An 18,433-nucleotide genomic window follows, 5' to 3' on the forward strand; every position below is an offset into this window, starting at 1 on the left:
CAGCCTGGTCTTGAGCTGTTCTTCCAAACTGAGAAATCCAGAAATTCCATGTCAGTGACCGACAACATGGAATTATTCTGTCTTTTTCAGGGGAAAATATATATACAGATCACTGAATTGGGCTGGGATTTTTGGCCCATTAACCACTTCTTACCAAGCAGTTATTTCAGAAGAATCCAAATGCCTCAATCAATTATTCCCTTCCCAGCAGTGCTGGGTCACATTCCCTAAAGTGGAAAGGTGAGAAGAAAGGAAAGGAGAGGGGGAAGGAAGGAAAAGGGGAAGGGAAAAAAGGGGAAAGGGAAAAAAGGGGGAAGGGGAAAAAAGGGGGAAGGGGAAAAAAGGGGGAAGGGGAAAAAAGGGGGAAGGGGAAAAAAGGGGGAAGGGGAAAAAAGGGGGAAGGGGAAAAAAGGGGGAAGGGAAAAAAGGGGGAAGGGAAAAAAGGGGGAAGGGAAAAAAGGGGGAAGGGAAAAAAGGGGGAAGGGAAAAAAGGGGGAAGGGAAAAAAGGGGGAAGGGAAAAAAGGGGGAAGGGGAAAAAAGGGGGAAGGGGAAAAAAGGGGGAAGGGGAAAAAAGGGGGAAGGGGAAAAAAGGGGGAAGGGGAAAAAAGGGGGAAGGGGAAAAAGGGGGAAGGGAAAAAAAGGGGGAAGGGAAAAAGGGGGAAGGAAAAAAAGGGGGAAGGAAAAAAAGGGGGAAGGAAAAAAAGGGGGAAGGGAAAAAAGGGGGAAGGGAAAAAAGGGGGAAGGGAAAAAAGGGGGAAGGAAAAAAGGGGGAAGGGAAAAATGGGGAAGGAAAAAAAGGGGGAAGGGAAAAAAGGGGGAAGGGAAAAAGGGGGAAGGGAAAAAGGGGGAAGGGAAAAAGGGGGAAGGGAAAAAGGGGGAAGGGAAAAAAGGGGGAAGGGAAAAAAGGGGGAAGGGAAAAAAGGGGGAAGGGAAAAAAGGGGGAAGGGAAAAAAGGGGGAAGGGAAAAAAGGGGGAAGGGGAAAAAAGGGGGAAGGGGAAAAAAGGGGGAAGGGGAAAAAAGGGGGAAGGGGAAAAAAGGGGGAAGGGGAAAAAAGGGGGAAGGGGAAAAAGGGGGAAGGGAAAAAAAGGGGGAAGGGAAAAAGGGGGAAGGAAAAAAGGGGGAAGGAAAAAAAGGGGGAAGGAAAAAAAGGGGGAAGGGAAAAAAGGGGGAAGGGAAAAAAGGGGGAAGGGAAAAAAGGGGGAAGGAAAAAAGGGGGAAGGGAAAAATGGGGAAGGAAAAAAAGGGAGAAGGGAAAAAAGGGGGAAGGGAAAAAGGGGGAAGGGAAAAAGGGGGAAGGGAAAAAGGGGGAAGGGAAAAAGGGGGAAGGGAAAAAGGGGGAAGGGAAAAAAGGGGGAAGGGAAAAAAGGGGGAAGGGAAGAAAGGGGGAAGGGAAAAAGGGGGAAGGGAAAAAGGGGGAAGGGAAAAAGGGGGAAGGGAAAAAGGGGGAAGGAAAAAAGGGGGAAGGAAAAAAGGGGGAAGGAAAAAAGGGGGAAGGGAAAAAAGGGGGAAGGGAAAAAAGGGGGAAGGGAAAAAAGGGGGAAGGGAAAAAAGGGGGAAGGAAAAGGAAAGGAGTAAATAGTGAAAAATAGAGAACAAGGGGGAAATGGGAATGAAAAATAACAAAGGGGACAGAAGGGAAAAAAAATAGATGAAAAGAGGGACAAAGTAAAAAGGGAGGAGAGGAAAGGGGGAAATAGTGAAAAGGAAATGTGGGAAATAGGAGAGAAAGGGGGAAGAGAGGAGGAAGACGGGGGAAAAGAAGAAACAGGAAATTAAAAGAAAGGTGAAAATGGAGAAAGATAAAGGGGGAAAAATGAAAAGGAGGGAAGAGAAGGGAAGTAGGAAAGGAGGAAAAACAGCAGAAAGAAGAGTAAAAAAGAGGGAAGGGGAAATGAATAGCGTTCGAAAGGAGCCGTGTAAGAAGGAAAGGGGAGGAAGGCAGCGGTGCAGGGCGGGGGGAGCAGCCGGGGCTCGGGGCAGAGCCGCTCCCGGGCCGTACCTGGGCGGGCGGGGGCGGTGCCGGGGGCGGTGCGGGCGCTCTGCGGAGCGGAGCGGGCTCCGTGCTGCCTCCTCCTCCTCCTCCTCCTGCTGCCGCTGCTGCCGTGCCTGCTGCCGTGTCCGGATGCCGGGCAGGATGCGGGGCTGGCTGCGGGGCTCGGCGCTGCCCGCAGCGGTGCCGCTGCTCGGCTGCCTGCTGGCCGCGGTGAGTGACCCGGGGGAGCTTTGCGACAACTTCGGGTAACTTTGGGAGCGCTGTTGGCTGAGGGCAGGTGGATGTGCTCCTGTGCCCTGCTAAGCTGGGAAACAGGGGCCTCGGTTTGCCCTCAGGCTCAGGTGCGCGTCCCCTTGGCGAGGGAGCGGAGCCCTGGGAGCTGGAGGAGCTCCATTCGGGATTTTAGCGTTTTATTTCACAACCCGCTCCCGGTTTCGCTGTCATTCAGGTTTGCCGGCTTTCGGTTTGCTCCGGTTTCTGTTCAGCAGCTCGAAGAGTCCTTGCAGGGCTCGCCCCGAGCCTGGGGATAACGGGATGAGAGTTCCCGAGGGGATGGGCAGGGGGCTCGGGGATGGGCAGGGGGCTCAGGAGCTCGGGGATGGGCAGGGGGCTCCGGGGCTCCGGGATGGGCAGGGGGCTCCGGGGCTCAGGGATGGGCAGGGGGCTCCGGAGCTCGGGGATGGGCAGGGGGCTCTGGAGCTCGGGGATGGGCAGGGGGCTCCGGGATGGGCAGGGAGCTCCGGGGCTCAGGGATGGGCAGGGGGCTCCGGGACTCGGGGATGGGCAGGGGGCTCCGGGATGGGCAGGGAGCTCCGGGATGGGCAGGGGGCTCCGGGGCTCGGGGATGGGCAGGGGGCTCCGGGGCTCGGGGATGGGCAGGGAGCTCCGGGATGGGCAGGGGGCTCCGGGATGGGCAGGGGGCTCGGGGATGGGCAGGGGGCTCGGGGATGGGCAGGGGGCTCCGGGGCTCGGGGATGGGCAGGGGGCTCTGGAGCTCGGGGATGGGAAGGGGGCTCCGGGACTCCGGGATGGGCAGGGAGCTCCGGGATGGGCAGGGGGCCTCCGGGGCTCAGGGATGGGCTCTCCCCGCAGCTGCCCACGAGAAGTTGGGCAAAGCTCCCCTTCCCAGCGCTCCAGAGCCGGGGGCAGGGATGTGTCTGGGCTGCCGGCTCCATCCTGGGGTGATTTCCCCGCGGTCGGGTCGGTGATGGGGACAGTGCCGGGGCAGGCTGAGCAGAGGGGGTTGGTGTCTCCTGCTGCTGTGTGTGCCTGTGCACACACACACAGAGCCACACGTGCCAGCAGAGCTGATCCTCCGTGCCAGCAGGCACCGGGCACGGCTTCTGCACGCTTATCTGAGCTCCCCGCTCCAGGGAAGGGTGTCCCTGCCCATGGCACGGGGTGGAACTGGACGATCTTTAAGGTCCCTTCCAGCCCAGACTATTCAGGGAGTCTGCAGTTCTCTGATTTCGCCGAAGCTTTTTTCTCGCAGCTCATTTCCTCACAGTGCTTGATTTGTTACGAGACTGGATTTGATTTAGCAGACTGGGCTTGGGGGGAGATCTGGTGCTGGTTGTGCTGAGTTTCCCTCTCACCTGTAACCTTCTCCAGAGCTGTTTTCCCTCTGGAAGGTGCAGCTGCCTCCCCAGCATCCTGTAGGGCTGGGGACCCTGAGGTAGCCCACCAGAACTGGGTTGTACCTGTGTTTGCTCTGCTGGGCTGGTGACAGTGGCTGTGGTCGCAGAGACATCACAGAATTGTAAAATGGTTGGAAATAAATATCTGATTCCAAATCCCTATGGACAGGACGGGTTTCAGTAGACCAGCTGCTCAGAGCATCATCCAGCCTGGTCATAAAGCAGAGTCAGATCAACCAAGCTGAGCCTCAGAGAGTGGAAGTTAACCCAGATGTGTCAGTGCATCACTTGTCTCCTTTTTCTTCACCCCTTTCTTCTCCCCTTGTCCCACAGAAAAATGAAACAAATGGATTTAATTGCAATTTTTTTCTTGGCTATCACCATGAGCCACCCACCCATCTGCATTGCCAAAGACTTTCTTAGAGGATGAACAGGTTGGGAAAATGGATTTAAGTACTGAAAGAAAATGGCCAGGCAATCAGTTCTTGGAATTCTACAGAGCTTGCTTTAGGGAAGATCCGAAATAGCCCATGTGTCCAGGGCTGGAGCTGGGGAAAGGAGAAGGGGGCAGCGTTCTCATCAGCTGCTGGAGCTGCTCCAGTTCTTGCTTCCACTGAAGCCCTTGGCAAAATTCCCATTTCTTTAAAGATTGTTGGCATGAGGAGCTCCTCTGGGGCCGGATCCTGCAGGGGTGAGGTCGCACGGCTGCCGAGGTTCTCCCTGCGAGGGGTGGCAGGATCAGGCTGGGGGTGATGCTCTTGGGTTGCCACCAATAAGCACAAACCCCTAAAGCTTTGGGGCAGCACAAGGCACAGGACTGTAACTGCTTCCTTTCCAACCCTTTTATTATTATTCTGTTGTTGTTAATGTTCCTGGGATCTGGTTCACACCGGTGGGTTAAAAAGATTCACATGCTCCTTATCAGCACTGATCTGCAAGGTGACTAATACTGAGCTGCCTCAGTGCTGGAGAAAATCCCTGCTTTGTTTCTCAGTTTAAACCTGGGATTTGATGCTGATTTTTAAAGCAAAAATCCGCTCTGCAATCATAACCTGGCTCTGGGACCTGTGATGGCTCAGCAGATCTCTGCTGGTTTGGGTTTCGTTCGTTTAATTTATTGTGATAATTTTTATTGGTACGTCCTTGGGGGAAAAAAAATACTCTGAATAAGTGGCTGATCAACAAGTTCAGCACCATAAAACTGTTGCAGCCATGTGGTTTCTAATTGCTGTTATAAACTTTCACCTCTCAGCAGATCTCATTTGCTGCAGTTCATCAGGCCACGCTCACCAAAGTCCTGCCCTCCTGCCAGGGGCACCTTTGAAAAGTTGGAATAAAAGTGTTGACGTGGTGTAAATGCACAATAATCCCTTTTAGGTTCTTCTGTGTTGGTTTTAGGGGTGTAATTAAGATAATTTGCCTGAAGAGCTACAAATTAGACACTTTTTTTTCCCCCTCCCAGTGTTTGTGTAGAACATGAGATGTGGATAATTTGAAGCAGTTGGTGGATTCCACGTGCCTTCAGATTTCAGGCTCCTTGAATTAGCCAAATCTGCCCATCTGGTGCAATTTGTGCTTTTCTTCAGAGTTTTGCTCTGTTCCAGCCTTGAAGTAGGTTTGTGATGGAAAAGAATAAAACAATTCAGATCTGATTCTTCTCTTAGTGCGAGTGCAAATGCTGGAAATGTGATCAGTGTGGAAAATCAGCGCAATCTGAGCTCACGGGACAAGCTCTTCAGCTGTGTCTCTATCTCCTTCCTCTTGTCATTGATTGAGAATCTGTGAAGTGACATAAATACACTTTAAACAATCACTGCTTTTGGCTGAAACACAAGGTAGTCACTGGAATCCTCCAGCCCAGTTCTTGCATCCAGCACAAAGATCCTTTAGCAATAACAACACGTGTTTAACAAAGGCCTGGCCACAAATCCCGAGTGTATCACTGGGTGTATGATTTATTCCATTTATGCTTGTATAAATGCATGACTGACTTTATTCAGGAGAACCAGTTGCCCAACCCTGTGTCTGGGTAGCTCTGAAAGCCTCTCTGCCTCTCTATAATGCTGAAAGTTTTCAGAGAGGGCACATAATCAGCAATAATAATATTGTGGGAGCTCTTATTTAGGGCATAAAAAGGCAAAATGGCAAAACAGGGAAGGGGGAAACGTGCTAGGGAAAATATCTAAAGCTGTTTCAAGCTGTGTTTTACTCCAGCATTCACACCATCATTATTACATCCTCCCCACAAGCCAGGGGTCTGTCTCCAGCAGGAAAACTCAGGACAACCAGCCAGGAATTGTGACGGGCTGAATCCACCAGGGTGGAATTTAAAAAGAGGGACTTTCACCAGACACTTAGCATCAGGAGGCAGGTGGGACCATGGACAGGGAAACCCATCTGGGTTGTGAATTTTGGGTGTGGAGGTGCTTTCCCCCCGTTTTTACAGCACTTTGAAAATATCCTGGTTCCAAGGTTTCTCTGTTGTACCAGCAGTGAGAGGTGAGAGCCAGAGCGCTGCTCCAGGTAGAAATGCAAATCCAGGAGAGCTGTATTTTGTCCTGTGGTGGTTCATGAGGCTGACAAAACATTTTGTTCTCGTTCTCAGGGCTTCTCAGTGACTTTGTTGGGCGGGTTTTTTGTCTCCTCACACTTGGCTTTCCAAAGAGGGGTCGGGGCAGTCAGGGGATAGCAGGGGGATGCTCTGCACATTTAAAAAAGGGTGAGTGGTGGGACCGTGTCAGGAGAGAGCTGCTTCAGCTGCCAGGCTGCCTTAGGAATAGTAAACATGCAGAGTTCATATTCATTTTCAGGGGGGAAAAAAAGGAAAAAAAACCAGAGAGCTTTTTGCCTTTACCAGATGGTCTCCAGCAGAAACAACTGGAGAGACTGGTGACTTGTCAAAATCAATCTTCCACATGATATGCTGATAGCCTGGGAGGACTGGGAATTTTCTGGTGTTTGGGCTAGAATGTAGACACAAATCTCTTGGAACAGAGGGAAGGGGGACAGGGGGGAGAGCCAAGTGTCCCATTTATTGGCACCAGACACTGTGGAGATCAACAAGACCCAAGATCTGATGATCTTTTTTAAGCCAGACCTGAGTGCACTTGGAGGAGATTTGCCACATCCTGAGTGGCTGAAATTCAGGAAAGGGCTCAGATTATCTGTGCAGAATAAAAACTCGAAGTCAGGATTTGGTGGGGAGCAGGATTCAGCTGGGTTTAGGTGAGAGGGAGGTCACACCCTGCCCTCAGAGCAGGTCAGCACCAGTGTGGCAGTGTCACTTCTCTGCTGTAAATGGGGTCCCTGCTGCACCACCCTGCCTCAGGGGACACGGATTTGTGATTTTCCAATGCCTGGGAAAGGCTGTGGGATTAAATATATCCCCACTCCCTGCTCTCATCAGCTTTCTCTCTTCTGTGTTGGAAAGAAGAGGAAAGTCCTTTGCAAGAATCACAATCTAAGAAATGCAGCCAAGAAAAAAATCCCTAAATGTGGTTTTGTGGGGCCAAAAGCACAGCCAGAATGAGCTGGAGGTGAGTGGAGAGCCCAGAGCAGGAGGGGCTGGATGGACAGACACACAGACTGTTTTATGGCATGGGTTTGGTTTCCCCCTGTGAGTGCTGAGTGCAGCTTCTCCACTGCTCCCTCCCTTCCGTGCTCCCAGATGTTTTCCAGAAGTCACAAGCTCCCACAGCTTCAGCTGGGTGGGACCTGAGCCAAGAGGGGAGACGCTTTTGCCTTTGAAAATGAGATCTCAGGGGGCTGCAGTGGAAGAAAACCCAAAGCTTTTGGTTTGTGAGAGGGTCAGGCATGAGAAGCCAGACCTCATCCACCCAGAGCTCCCACAGCTCCTGCCATGGCAGGGAGGTCCTGCCTGGCTGGAGGAGGCTGTTCCCCACCTGAACAGCCTTTTTGTCACCATTCCCTTTCTCTGGGAATTCATTTCTCTGGGCTGGTTCATCTCTCTGGACACAACTTTCACCTTTCCCGGGATGCAGGGAGCGCTCATTCCTCAGGAAGTGCCCGGGGGGAGGTTTTGAGAAGGGGATTTCTGAGGAGGGGATGAGCTCCCCAGAACCATTGGTTATAAATAAAACCCATTTATTTGTTAAATAGGGCAATGCCAGGCTGCTTCAGCACTGCTGGAAAACCTTAAAGCTCCTGAAGGTGTAAAAAAAAAAAAAAAGCTGCAAACTTTCCTTCTGATGAAGATGCTGTTAATACATCACAAATATTTTCTATCCCAAAACTTTATTAGGGGCATCCTCCTTGGCTGTAGCTCTGCCACAAATCACTTGGAACCAGCATAAACCCTAAGGAGGGGAGAGCTGAAATAGCTTATATTTAATAATTGCCAATCTGCACAAATAGAAACAGCACCTGTGAACAGGACCTGACCTGCTGGGAGCGAGCAGGAGAGGAGAGGAGGAGCAGGCAGATGTGAGGTTTCCTTGCTGTCACAGCCCTGTCTCTGCTGCCTTTTGTCCCCAGAGCTGTGGGTGCCAGGAGGGTGCCCCAGGGTCGCTGCAGCCCTGGCTGGGGCTGGCATCAGCCCTTGGCTGGGTCATTTGGAGCTGGGTGGTTTGTGAAGTGAATTTCGGGAGGTTTCTGGCAGCAGGGATGTGTGCTCAAGGCTGCAGAGCTCGCATTAGTGCTGCTTCACTGGCTCTTTATTGGGGCAGATCTTATCTCCAGCACTGACATATATATACACATATATAAATATATATATATAGGATTTCCAGCATGTAAAGGTCCATTCCTCTACAAGAATTTAAGAGACCCTGATGTATTTTAAATTAACACAGTCACTTTTTCAGTCAACTTCACCAGTAGATATTAAAAGCTTTAAATTCCTCCATTAGTCACATTAGGTGGATTTCTCCCCACCAGGGAAGTCCCTAACTCTCCATTTCAGTGTTTGCATTGCTGGGAGCTGGAGATTTACACTTCTGTGAATCTGCTTGGCATTTAAATTCCAGTGTTTGCACAGAATTGTGATTATTTTCTAATTCAGAACCAAACTGGGATTATTTTCTGATACATTTCACTAAGGAGCTGGACAAGAGAGTGGGTGATGTCTTTTTGATAAACTCTGTTGGCTGTCATGGCTTGGCTCCATTGATCTGCATGAATTTAAAGTGGAGAAGAGGCCAAAGAAAGTGAAAACAGGGATCCCAGCTCTGTTTGCTGAGCCACCATCCCCATGACCCTGTTCTTTTTTCAGCAGGGGTGTTTCTCCTCCTGTATGAGCTCCACAGTTTTTTTTCATCCTCATCTCTGTCATCCCATCAAGAGGGACAGGGAAAAAAAAAATCTATTTAAATACAATTCTTGTCTGGAGGAAAGAATATCAATATTGGTGTCTCCTTTTGAAAGCTGAAATCTATTGGGTGTCTTTGAGGCTCCAGCCTGGATTCTGTGTTTAACAGATGTTCCAATTAATCCCTGGTGATCTGAAAGACCCCAACCAACATCTGGGCAGTGTCCCCAGGGCCCTCACAGATGTCACTGGCTGTCACAGATGCCCAGCCTGGGAGCTCCCTTGCAGGTGGGATTCTCCTGGCAGGTCAGGACACCCCGATTTTGGTGTTTCCCTGTGGGTGTCTGGGTGCCCAGGATGGTCTGAGCTCCTGTGGGGTCAGCACTGAAGGCAGGCTCGGTGCTGCTGAGCACTTTCAGGCCACTGGAGGGGTAGAAAAATATCCCCACATCATCCCTTTGCAGGTGAGGGGTTGGAAGGAGATGAACTTTAAGATCGCTCTCAACCCAAACCATTGTAGGATTCTGGGACTCTGTGATTCTGTGAACACCAAAATTAAAATTACCTCATTCTGCACCTTCCTGAAGCCTCACAGACACAGTGGCACTTCAGTCCTTTGGCAGACACCTCTCTTCAGAGATCTTAAGCCTCAAACTGGTTTCTTGTGTTGTGTAAGAGTGAAAGGGAAAAAAAATATATAAGGAAGGAAATTTGCTCCATGCTGAGCTTTTCCCTGCTGCCTGCTTTATTCTTTACCCAAGAACAGGTTTTATTTCATCTCTCCCAAGTGGCAGCTCAGACTTTGAGGAACACATCCCCTTGCCAGGTAGGAAGGAAACAAAATCTAATGAAATGTACTGGTTGTGATGACCACCACCCCCCCAAAAAAAGTTATCCATAACAGGTCTGCACATCTGCACCAGAATGAACAGCAGCCTCAAGGCTGACCCTCAGTGTTTTGATGCACTCAGCTTTGAAATGTCCAGGATCCAAACCCTGCTGGGGTTACACCTCTGCCACCTTTATTGTGCCACAGCCACATCCACATCTGATTTTAAGTGAATGTGATTATTGTTGTATCTTCTACCCCATCCATTTGTCAGGAGAGAGGGGAACTCCTTCATCCTGCCCATGGCTCTGTGGGACATGTACTTGCTGCTTTTTTGCTTTTATTCTTTTAATTTTAAGTCACCTTTTGCTGCCCTCAGGAGTTTCCTGAGTGGAGATTAAAGCTGTGCCTTGTTTAAAGTGGCTAAAACTACTTCATCCTCCTCACCATCAGTGGCTGGGCTCAGTCCTGGTGTTTTTTGGCTGTTTTTTTCCCTTGTAATTTGGGACAGTTCAGCAAGGAATGATGTGGCTGCTTTGCTCCCTTGCTGGAGTTCTGTGGAGGGATTCTGGAGCTTTGGGATTCCCTCCCTGGGAGTTCATGGGGTTTTCCTGCTGCCCTGGGGTCATTCCAAAGCAAAATGCAAATGGCAAAAGAGTGAATCAATTCACTTGTTTCCTCCCACATCTGCATCCATCTATTTGTTGTTTTTTTTTTTACCATTTTCATCCTGCCTTTTAAGAACAATCAGGCTTTTCCAGCCCGTTTTCACAGCAGGAAGAGGTTTTCTTTTTGCTTGACATCCTCAGAGGCAGAGAAGCTGCTGCTGAGAGAGTTCCCAGCTTTCCAGGGCACCAAGGGGAGGCCAAGCACTACAGAAGGAATTTCTGACGTGCTCAAGTGTCCACTGCAAGGCTGAGTGAATTTTTTTGGGGATACAACATTAAACACATCTGCAGAACCATGTGGGTCTCACCAGTGATCCCTCCCAAGGGAATTTTCCACCCTTTCTGCTCTTCTCTGCACCCCAACTCTCCTTAGACACTTTAGTTTTTGCAGGTTTTCTCTTTGCAAAGCCTTTTTTCACCTGCTGGAGATGATGCTTTGTGGTTGAGGTGCAGGAGTTGTTCAAACAGTTTTGTTTCCAGCAGCATCTCCAGCAAAATTAAACTTTGTTCCCCCTTGCCCCTCTCCCTCCTCCCTTTCCAGGGAATTCACACGGCACAGGGTGTATCAAAGGCTTATCTTTAGGCTGTTTGTGTGCAATGCAGATGGGGAAAGTTTTTATCCAGAGAAATAACAGCTTACATTGGAACGACTAAAATAGATATTTATATATGTATATATATATTTATGCATATAAAAATAGGTGCTTTCAGGTATAGCAACACTTCCTGAGGGATAAAAGAGGAAAAAAAGCTGAGGATTTAGCCTGAAAATGTTTGGGATAACACAAAACCAAAGAGTGCTGGTTGTGGAGGGTGTCCTTTGGCAAAACATCGCTCCCATCCTTCACGCCACAGACCTACAGCCGAGCTCCCAAATTAAATTCATGGCCCTTCTGGGCATTAAACTCCTCAAACTCCGTGGAAATGTGGATTTTTATGTCGTGCCACAGTTTCCTTCCCACCTGCTCGCTCCATGCTGGGTAACATGGTATCCATGTGATAACTCTTCACATCCCCATAGCCCCACAAAGGGCTGGGGGTCCCACCAGCTCCTCCCAGCCTGGGTAATTTAGTTATTTTCTTTTTATTTCTGTAATTAACAAACTTGGCAGAACTCAGAACAGCTTTTTCAGACCCATGAAATGCGTAGCTGGAAGTTTCCTCGCTGAGTTCCAGGCGTAAAGAGCCTTAAAAGCTTTTTTCTGCCTCTAGCTGTGCTAGTCAGTCTAATAAAAAATACCGTGTGTCATATATCAGCAGTCAATCAGGGCTGGAAGGGCACTTAATAAAACTCTGGTTTGAGATGTTGCTTTTAGATATCCATTCATCTTGGTCCCTACTTCTTTTGGAGATGGCTTGTTGGTGTCTGCCAGAGGCTGAAGGTGCTCTGGAAGTGCTTGATCTACACTATAATTAAATTTATACACCACGAGGAAGGCACTCCTGGTGTTGGTGTGTGTATTTGTGCCTTCCACCTCTGCTGTTGATTTCATTTGGGTCTTACAAACTTGGGGATATGGGGCAGGAACAACTTTTCTGTCTCCTTAAATTGTCTGCCAACACTCCCATTTTGACCATACAGTTATTTACCTTCATTTTCTTAAAATCCACCTTTTTGCTGTGCTGCTTTGACTGGAAAGCTGTTTTCAGAGCCAGACATCTCTGGTGGTTAAACTGTGTTAGCCAAGCCCTGATGGTTTTGTAGACAGAAAAGGAAATTAGAGTTGGAACTCGCTGCCTTGGGTCTACTTGACCTGAGCCTCAGAAATGCCTTAAGGGACCAAGAAAATATCTGGAAATAATTTTAAACCCAGCTATAAAGCTGAAGCTTTGGTTGTCTGTGCAAATTTGTGTTCTGAGTGTTGTTGTTACAGGGAGGTGAAACAAAGGCAGGATTTATTGATAAATCTTCCAAAAATGTTCAGTTGAGCTGTGGAAGAAGAGCAAAGGGCTGAGGAAAAGTTGTGTTTTCCTGAAGGGAAGACCCTTCATGCAACTCAAGAACTCTCTCTTTGAGAAGAGAGATGGGAAGGGAAAAGAATCCATGGGACTGTTGGGTCTGACCAGGGGCTGGCCAGGACCTGTGATCCCAGCAGGAATTGCCTGGGGATACAGGGATGAGGGAGAGGATGGAGGTTGTGGTGAGCCATGGGCAGAGTCCTGAATCCCAGCTGCAGAGGGCTTGGGGAGCTCCAGTGAGGAATGATCACAAACCTGAGCTGAATCCCTCATGTGGGACAACCCCTGGCTCTGTCCAGAAGCCTCCAGAGCTCCAGCACTCCCAGGGACATTCCCTGTGCTGGGAATGCTGAGCAGCCCAGGTACACTTCTCTCTCCTGTACTTTTTTCCAGCGTGGACTTCTTTTTCCTCTGCAAATTTCTGTACTCGTGTGTCCCCTTCCTGCTCCTCTCTGCTGCAGATCTAACGGGATTTTATTGCACAATGAAGCTATCATCATCATCCTCATCAAACAGCAACTGTGTCTTTGATTCTTGCTCCCTTCCCCACTGTGGGACTGCTGAGGAGTCAAGTCTCTCTTTCCAGAAGGGAAGTTTAAATGTTTGGCAGGTTGATGCTCTCCTCTCCTTTATAGTGATTTCTTGTGTGTGCCAGCTCACCACTCAAACTTCCTGGGATGTCAGCTCTGAAAACAAGTATTAAATATACACTGCAGCCCTGGGAGGAGAGCCCAACCAGTCAGAGAGCAATGGACCTAAAAATAAATGCTGATTTCCCTTGCAGAGTAGCCTGGGGAAAAGTACAGGCAAGGAACAGCATCCACTGGGGCAACCAGCAGGAGAAGGAGATGAACCAATGAATTCAGCTACAGATGGAGAGTTTAGGATGAAGCTGGGAAGCTCAGCTCAGTTCCAGACTCTGAAAATGAACTTTCTGCTGGGGGTGGTCTTGTGGCTGAATGCCTAAAAGCCAGCCTGGAAATGAGACTTTCTTTTGCCTTGTTTCTTCTCACTTTTTTCTGCCTGCATCTTAAAGGCGTTGTAATTAATGCTTGGCTGGATTAGCATTGCTAATTGATGTCATGGGGATGATGTGCTCACCCCCTACACACGTGGACTCGGGATGACATCAGGGCATGGAAACATCTTTTTCTTCATGGAAGTGTTAGGAAAAATTTCTTCTCTGAGCGTGTTGTCAAGCTTTGGAGCAGGCTGCTCCTGTTGGTGGTGGAATCACCCTCCCTGGATGTGTTCAGAAAATGTGTAAAGGTGGTGCTTGGGGACATGGTTTAGTGCTGGACATGGCATTGATGGGTTTACGATCGACTCAATGATCTCAGAGGCCTTTCCCAGCTTTAAGGATTTCATGATTCGAAAGCAAAGGGCCAGTGCTGGTGCAGGAGTGTTGTATACTCGATGGGATTGGATTTGCTGGGTGTGAGAAGGTTTGCAGCAGTGAGGGAGTCAGATGTGATCCAGTTCCCGATGCTGTGCTCACCCTCCTGCTCTCCTGTCAGGAAAAAACGACCAAGACAGAAGCACCTTCAGCAGGAACAAAACACTAGTGCAGGTATGGATCTACCTGGCAGTGCAGGAATGGGAGCTTGGTGGAGCTGTATCTGAGTCTGACTTTCAGCCAGGTGAGAGTAGGAGATGGGAACAGGACATCCTGGAGGATAAGAGGAACATTTCTTCTGGTTTAGAAATTAAAATCCAGTGTAGAAATCCAGTGTGGTTTGTTCAGAGATGGGCAGGATCTCTCAAGGGGTTTGTGTAGTCATCAGAGAGTTATGGAATGGTTTGGCCTGGAAAGGATTCTGAAATGATTCCATTCCACCCCCTGCCTTGGGCAGGACACCTTCCACTGTCTCAGGTTGCTCCAAGCCCTGTCCAACCTGGCCTTGGACATTTCCAGGTCTAAGGGGCATCCACAGCTTCTCTGGGCACCCTGTGCCAGTGTTTCACCAGTCTCACAGTGGAGAATTTCTTCTTGACATCTAAGAAATCTCTTTTCTAATTTAGAACCATTCCCTTGTCCTGTATCTATCTGCCCAAGTGAAAAATTGTTCTCCTTTTTTATAAACCTCCTTGAAGTACTGGGAGACATCAATGGTGTCTCCTCAGAGTCCAGTCCCACCAGTGTTGTGGATCTGCCAGATTCCTGATGGAAGGGTCCCACTGATGATTCCTCCTTCTAGAATCTTCCTCTAGGCTCTTTATTTTGGAATTTGAGTGTGTGTGGACACGCTGGGGATGTGTGGCAGAAGCTCAAGGCCAGCTGGACAGCTCTGCCCTACGTGTGGCAGGGCTCACTGCCCTCTCCCAACATCACCCCCTGTTCGGAGGGATCCATCCACAGTGGCCTCAGTCCTTCCTGTGCCAGCCAAATGCCCTGGGGGTGGTGGCCACGGAGGGAAAGGAGTGTTTTGTTAGGGAGCAGGGAGTGGTTTCCATCAGGATGGCACAGGCCATGTGCTCAGTGGTCACACGAGGGTTGGGTGACAGTCCCAGCATGGTGTTTCACCCAGCAGACGTGCCCCATTTCCTGTAAAATAATTGGAATGGAGAGGAGGATTCATATTTTTGATTGTCCTCGTAGGATCAATAGAGAGTCTCACCCAGACTCTTCACACTGTGCTAAAATAACAACAGCAAAATTAAAAATTGTGTTTTTCACCAGGAAAGATGCAGTGACCACCTCCAGCCCCACATCCAGCAGGACCACGAGCTGCTTATAAGGAGCAGGAGGGAGAGAAATCTAAAATTGAATTTGTACCCCAACAGTGAGGTCTGCAGTGGGAAATCCATTAAAACTGTACAGAGCTCACCAGTGAGTGACCAGAGCTGCCCTCTGAGTCTGGAGCATGTGGGTACTGGGAAATGAGATTTAATTGATCTTAAGGCCAAGATAAAAAGATGGGAGAGTGCTCTCTTCACATAAGACCTTGCCCACTCTTTGCCTTCCACGGGTTATTTTCCCTTAACAAAAACACTAACCTTTCACTTGAGGAATAATCTCAGCAAGGTGGGTTATTTTGAAAAATTGAGAGGGGTGAAGGGATTTATCCTTGGGGATTTTCATTCTTAGTCAATGTGGAATTAAAACCAGAATAGCCTGTCCCCCTTTTCCTCCCATCAAGAAACTGGATATCTTAGAATAGAAGAATTCGAAACTTAGGAAGTCCCGAGTTATTTTTCTTAACAGAAAGGTGAACAAATAAAGAAAAAAACGCCATGTTTTTAAACTTTCTTTTCAGGCCAGAAAATGTCCAGGATGTGCTACATCTTTAACTGATGGCAGAGCCATTTCTGGGCAGGAGGGAAATGCCACCTTCGTCATTCTCAGGCTGTCAGTCTGACCCACTCAGAGAAGGGATCATGACCCGTGCTACAGATGAGATGAGTGGGAGAATTTCACTTTTGAAAGTTCTGTCACAACTATCAGTTTCAATCCTATTCAGCCTCAGAGTCTGGGTGTCTCTAACTCCCTTCAACAGCTGCAGATTTAATTGGGGACGTTTTCAGGTTTAGAAATGAAATATTGGGCTGAGTCTGGAGTATAAAAGTATTGAAGAGTCTGAGAAGTTCTGACCACCCACAGGTGCCTCCTGCAGGGTTTTTCAGTGGGTTGTTCCCCTGCAGAATGGTGGCATTTAAGTGATGTGGTGGAAAGCAGCACTCCTGGGTGTCAGGAGGGAGAGAGCAGGAGGAGTGCAAGGGAAAAGCAGCGTTTTCCTCGTTATGTGGGAGGCACATGAAGAGCAACACGTGTGTTCTTGGGTTTGACCAGGAGAGGGTTAATTCAGCCTAAATCAGCACCTTGTGGCTGAAATAATTTTTGTGGAGACAAAAATCGTGTCTTTCCTGGTGGAAGTGGCATTTGATCTCCTTTCTGTCTGTAAGGAAAGTGCTGCTGAGTTCCTGTTTCAAGGGAATTCCCATGGGATCACTGCAAACAGCACAAGAACAGGATCTCAGCTCCAGCATCTCCCCAGCATCCCTTCCCCTCACAGGATCTGGCAAAGGACACAGGGAGATAAAAACCCTCAGGAATTCGGTCACGTATTCATTGGGCCCTCGGAATTTAACTCCTGGCTGTGCTTGGGAAAATCCTGCCCTGCAGCCACCACCTTTGCCAGGATAAATCAGCTTAGCTGGGCTGACGTGAGCCTGGCTGTGCCACGGAGCGTCCCACTGCGGGATTAATGCTCCTGGAAGTTGTGACAGGAGCAGCCCCGGGAGGTGAGACCCACGTGTGACTCCAGGGATGTGGGGTGTCCCTCAGGGAACCCCTCTGGGGGCTGTGACCCACCCCTGTATCCTGAGCTGGGAATTTTGTGGTGCCCATCTGGCAGAGGACTCTGGCAGCAAGTGTGGCTGATGATGCCTGGGAGGAAAAGGCTCCTTAACCATTGGAGTGGGGAGAATCTGCCAGAAATTGGTTCAGCCTTTGGCCTCAAGGCCCTTCCAGAACAGTGAGAAACGTTCCAGTTGTCCACAAATATAATAAAAACACAACCAAGGAGATGAAATTAAATGTTTGAAGATTCTTAGCATGGGAAATTCCCAGGATTCAGCAAACTGATCTCCAGCACATTCAAGGAGCAAGCTTTTATCTCAACTTTGACAGAGACTCTGTGTGTCCCACATGACTTTTTCTGATCCATAACGGGGAGCTCAGGTGGGGCAGTCTGCAAAGGGTTACACAGGGGTTAGCACAGGGAGTTTGGGGAATTGGAGTGGGATGCCAGAGTTTGCCACGTTCCCTTTGTCATCAGTTAAGTGCTCTCACTCTGATAAGCAAAGTATGATTTTAATTAAAAAGCCATTCCAGCTGGATTTAATTCTTATGCCATTGAAGAGGCAAATTGCTTTGTGTATAAGGAGAAAAAAAGTGTGATTGTCGTCTTGTTCCAAGGAGTTATAATCCACAGTGGCTTGGATCCCAGGTCAGGGATAATTTCTCTGCTTCTCGGAAGAAATGTGGTTTTTTTTTTTCTCTCCCATCTTTAAGACATCCCTGCTTTGACTCCATGTGTTCATTGTGCCATCCCAGGGGGATGCTGCGCTCTGGGGAGCCAACCTTGATTTTTTTTTCTTTTAAATTAAGGCTTTTCAGAGAAGATCTGCACATTTTGCTGTATTTGATGCTGAGGAAAGCACTTCCCTCTATTTCCTATCCTATTTAATTTTGTGGAGCAAAGCCTGGAGCCAGTGCTTGGCTGAATCTAGGAGGTTTCTGGCCATGCTTGGTAGAAAATATGTGTTCACTAGGAGAAAATAAAGATGTTATTTTGCTCTTTGTATTGCTCAGTCTCACCTGATCCAGGTTTAGCTGTGGCATGAGATGCTGCTGTCAAATACCTGCAGAAACAACTGTCTGACAGCAACTTGTGTCACCGAGGAGATGAATGACACAAATCTCCCCCAAAGGCTGACATACAGAAAAGAGCAGAAATACAGCAAGGTGGTGGCTATAAACTCAGTCCAGAACTCCAAAAGATCTTGCACATTAAAGAAAAATAATAATAATAATAATAATAATAATAATAATAATAATAATAATAATAATAATAATAATAATAATAATAATAAATATTCACTTATTTTGTTTATTCAGCCACAAGAATACTTCCAGGCTGTGTAACCACATCTGTGTTATCTGTAAATCAGTGGGGCAGGGATACTGAGTTAGATTTTCCTCAAGTTCTCTGCAAGGCTCAGTCCTGGGCGTTCTGGGAGTGTGGATGGATGGCTCCATGCCCAGGTTGGGAAAGCTGAGGAAGGAGAAGGTTCCTCCCCTGCCTGCAGCCCTGTGAGCAGGGGAGGCACATCCATTACCAGTGACAGTAAGCACAGCCATAATTACAGCAATAACAGGCTTTACATTAGCACACACGCCTTGTAAAAAGCTACTAATGGTTTCAGGATTTTGATTTTAGGCTTTGTTGCCTCTTCTCTTTCCTCACCCTGCTCTCCTGCCTTCTGTGTGATTCCCTGAAGCCCAAACTTGGGAATTTAGGAGTGAAATTAAGGGGAAAAGCTGCATTTCCACACTTGGAGAAGCCAATTTCTCCCA

At 48.6% G+C, this 18,433-nt stretch overlaps 1 protein-coding gene across 1 annotated transcript in view; it reads left to right on the forward strand.

Annotated features, from left to right (window-relative positions):
* Positions 1-2,008: 2,008 nt before the first annotated feature.
* VIPR1 (vasoactive intestinal peptide receptor 1) overlaps positions 2,009-18,433 on the forward strand; it is a 96,204-nt gene continuing 79,779 nt past the window's right edge. Inside the window, exon 1 of the mRNA XM_086866949.1 lies at positions 2,009-2,205. Within this exon, the coding sequence (XP_086723075.1) occupies positions 2,125-2,205 (81 nt within the window). The 5' untranslated portion in view covers positions 2,009-2,124. The remainder of the gene's footprint in view (positions 2,206-18,433) is intronic.

Source organism: Cyanistes caeruleus, chromosome 1 (genome assembly GCF_971803275.1).
Source record: "Cyanistes caeruleus chromosome 1, bCyaCae1.hap1.1, whole genome shotgun sequence".
Taxonomy (NCBI): domain Eukaryota; kingdom Metazoa; phylum Chordata; class Aves; order Passeriformes; family Paridae; genus Cyanistes; species Cyanistes caeruleus.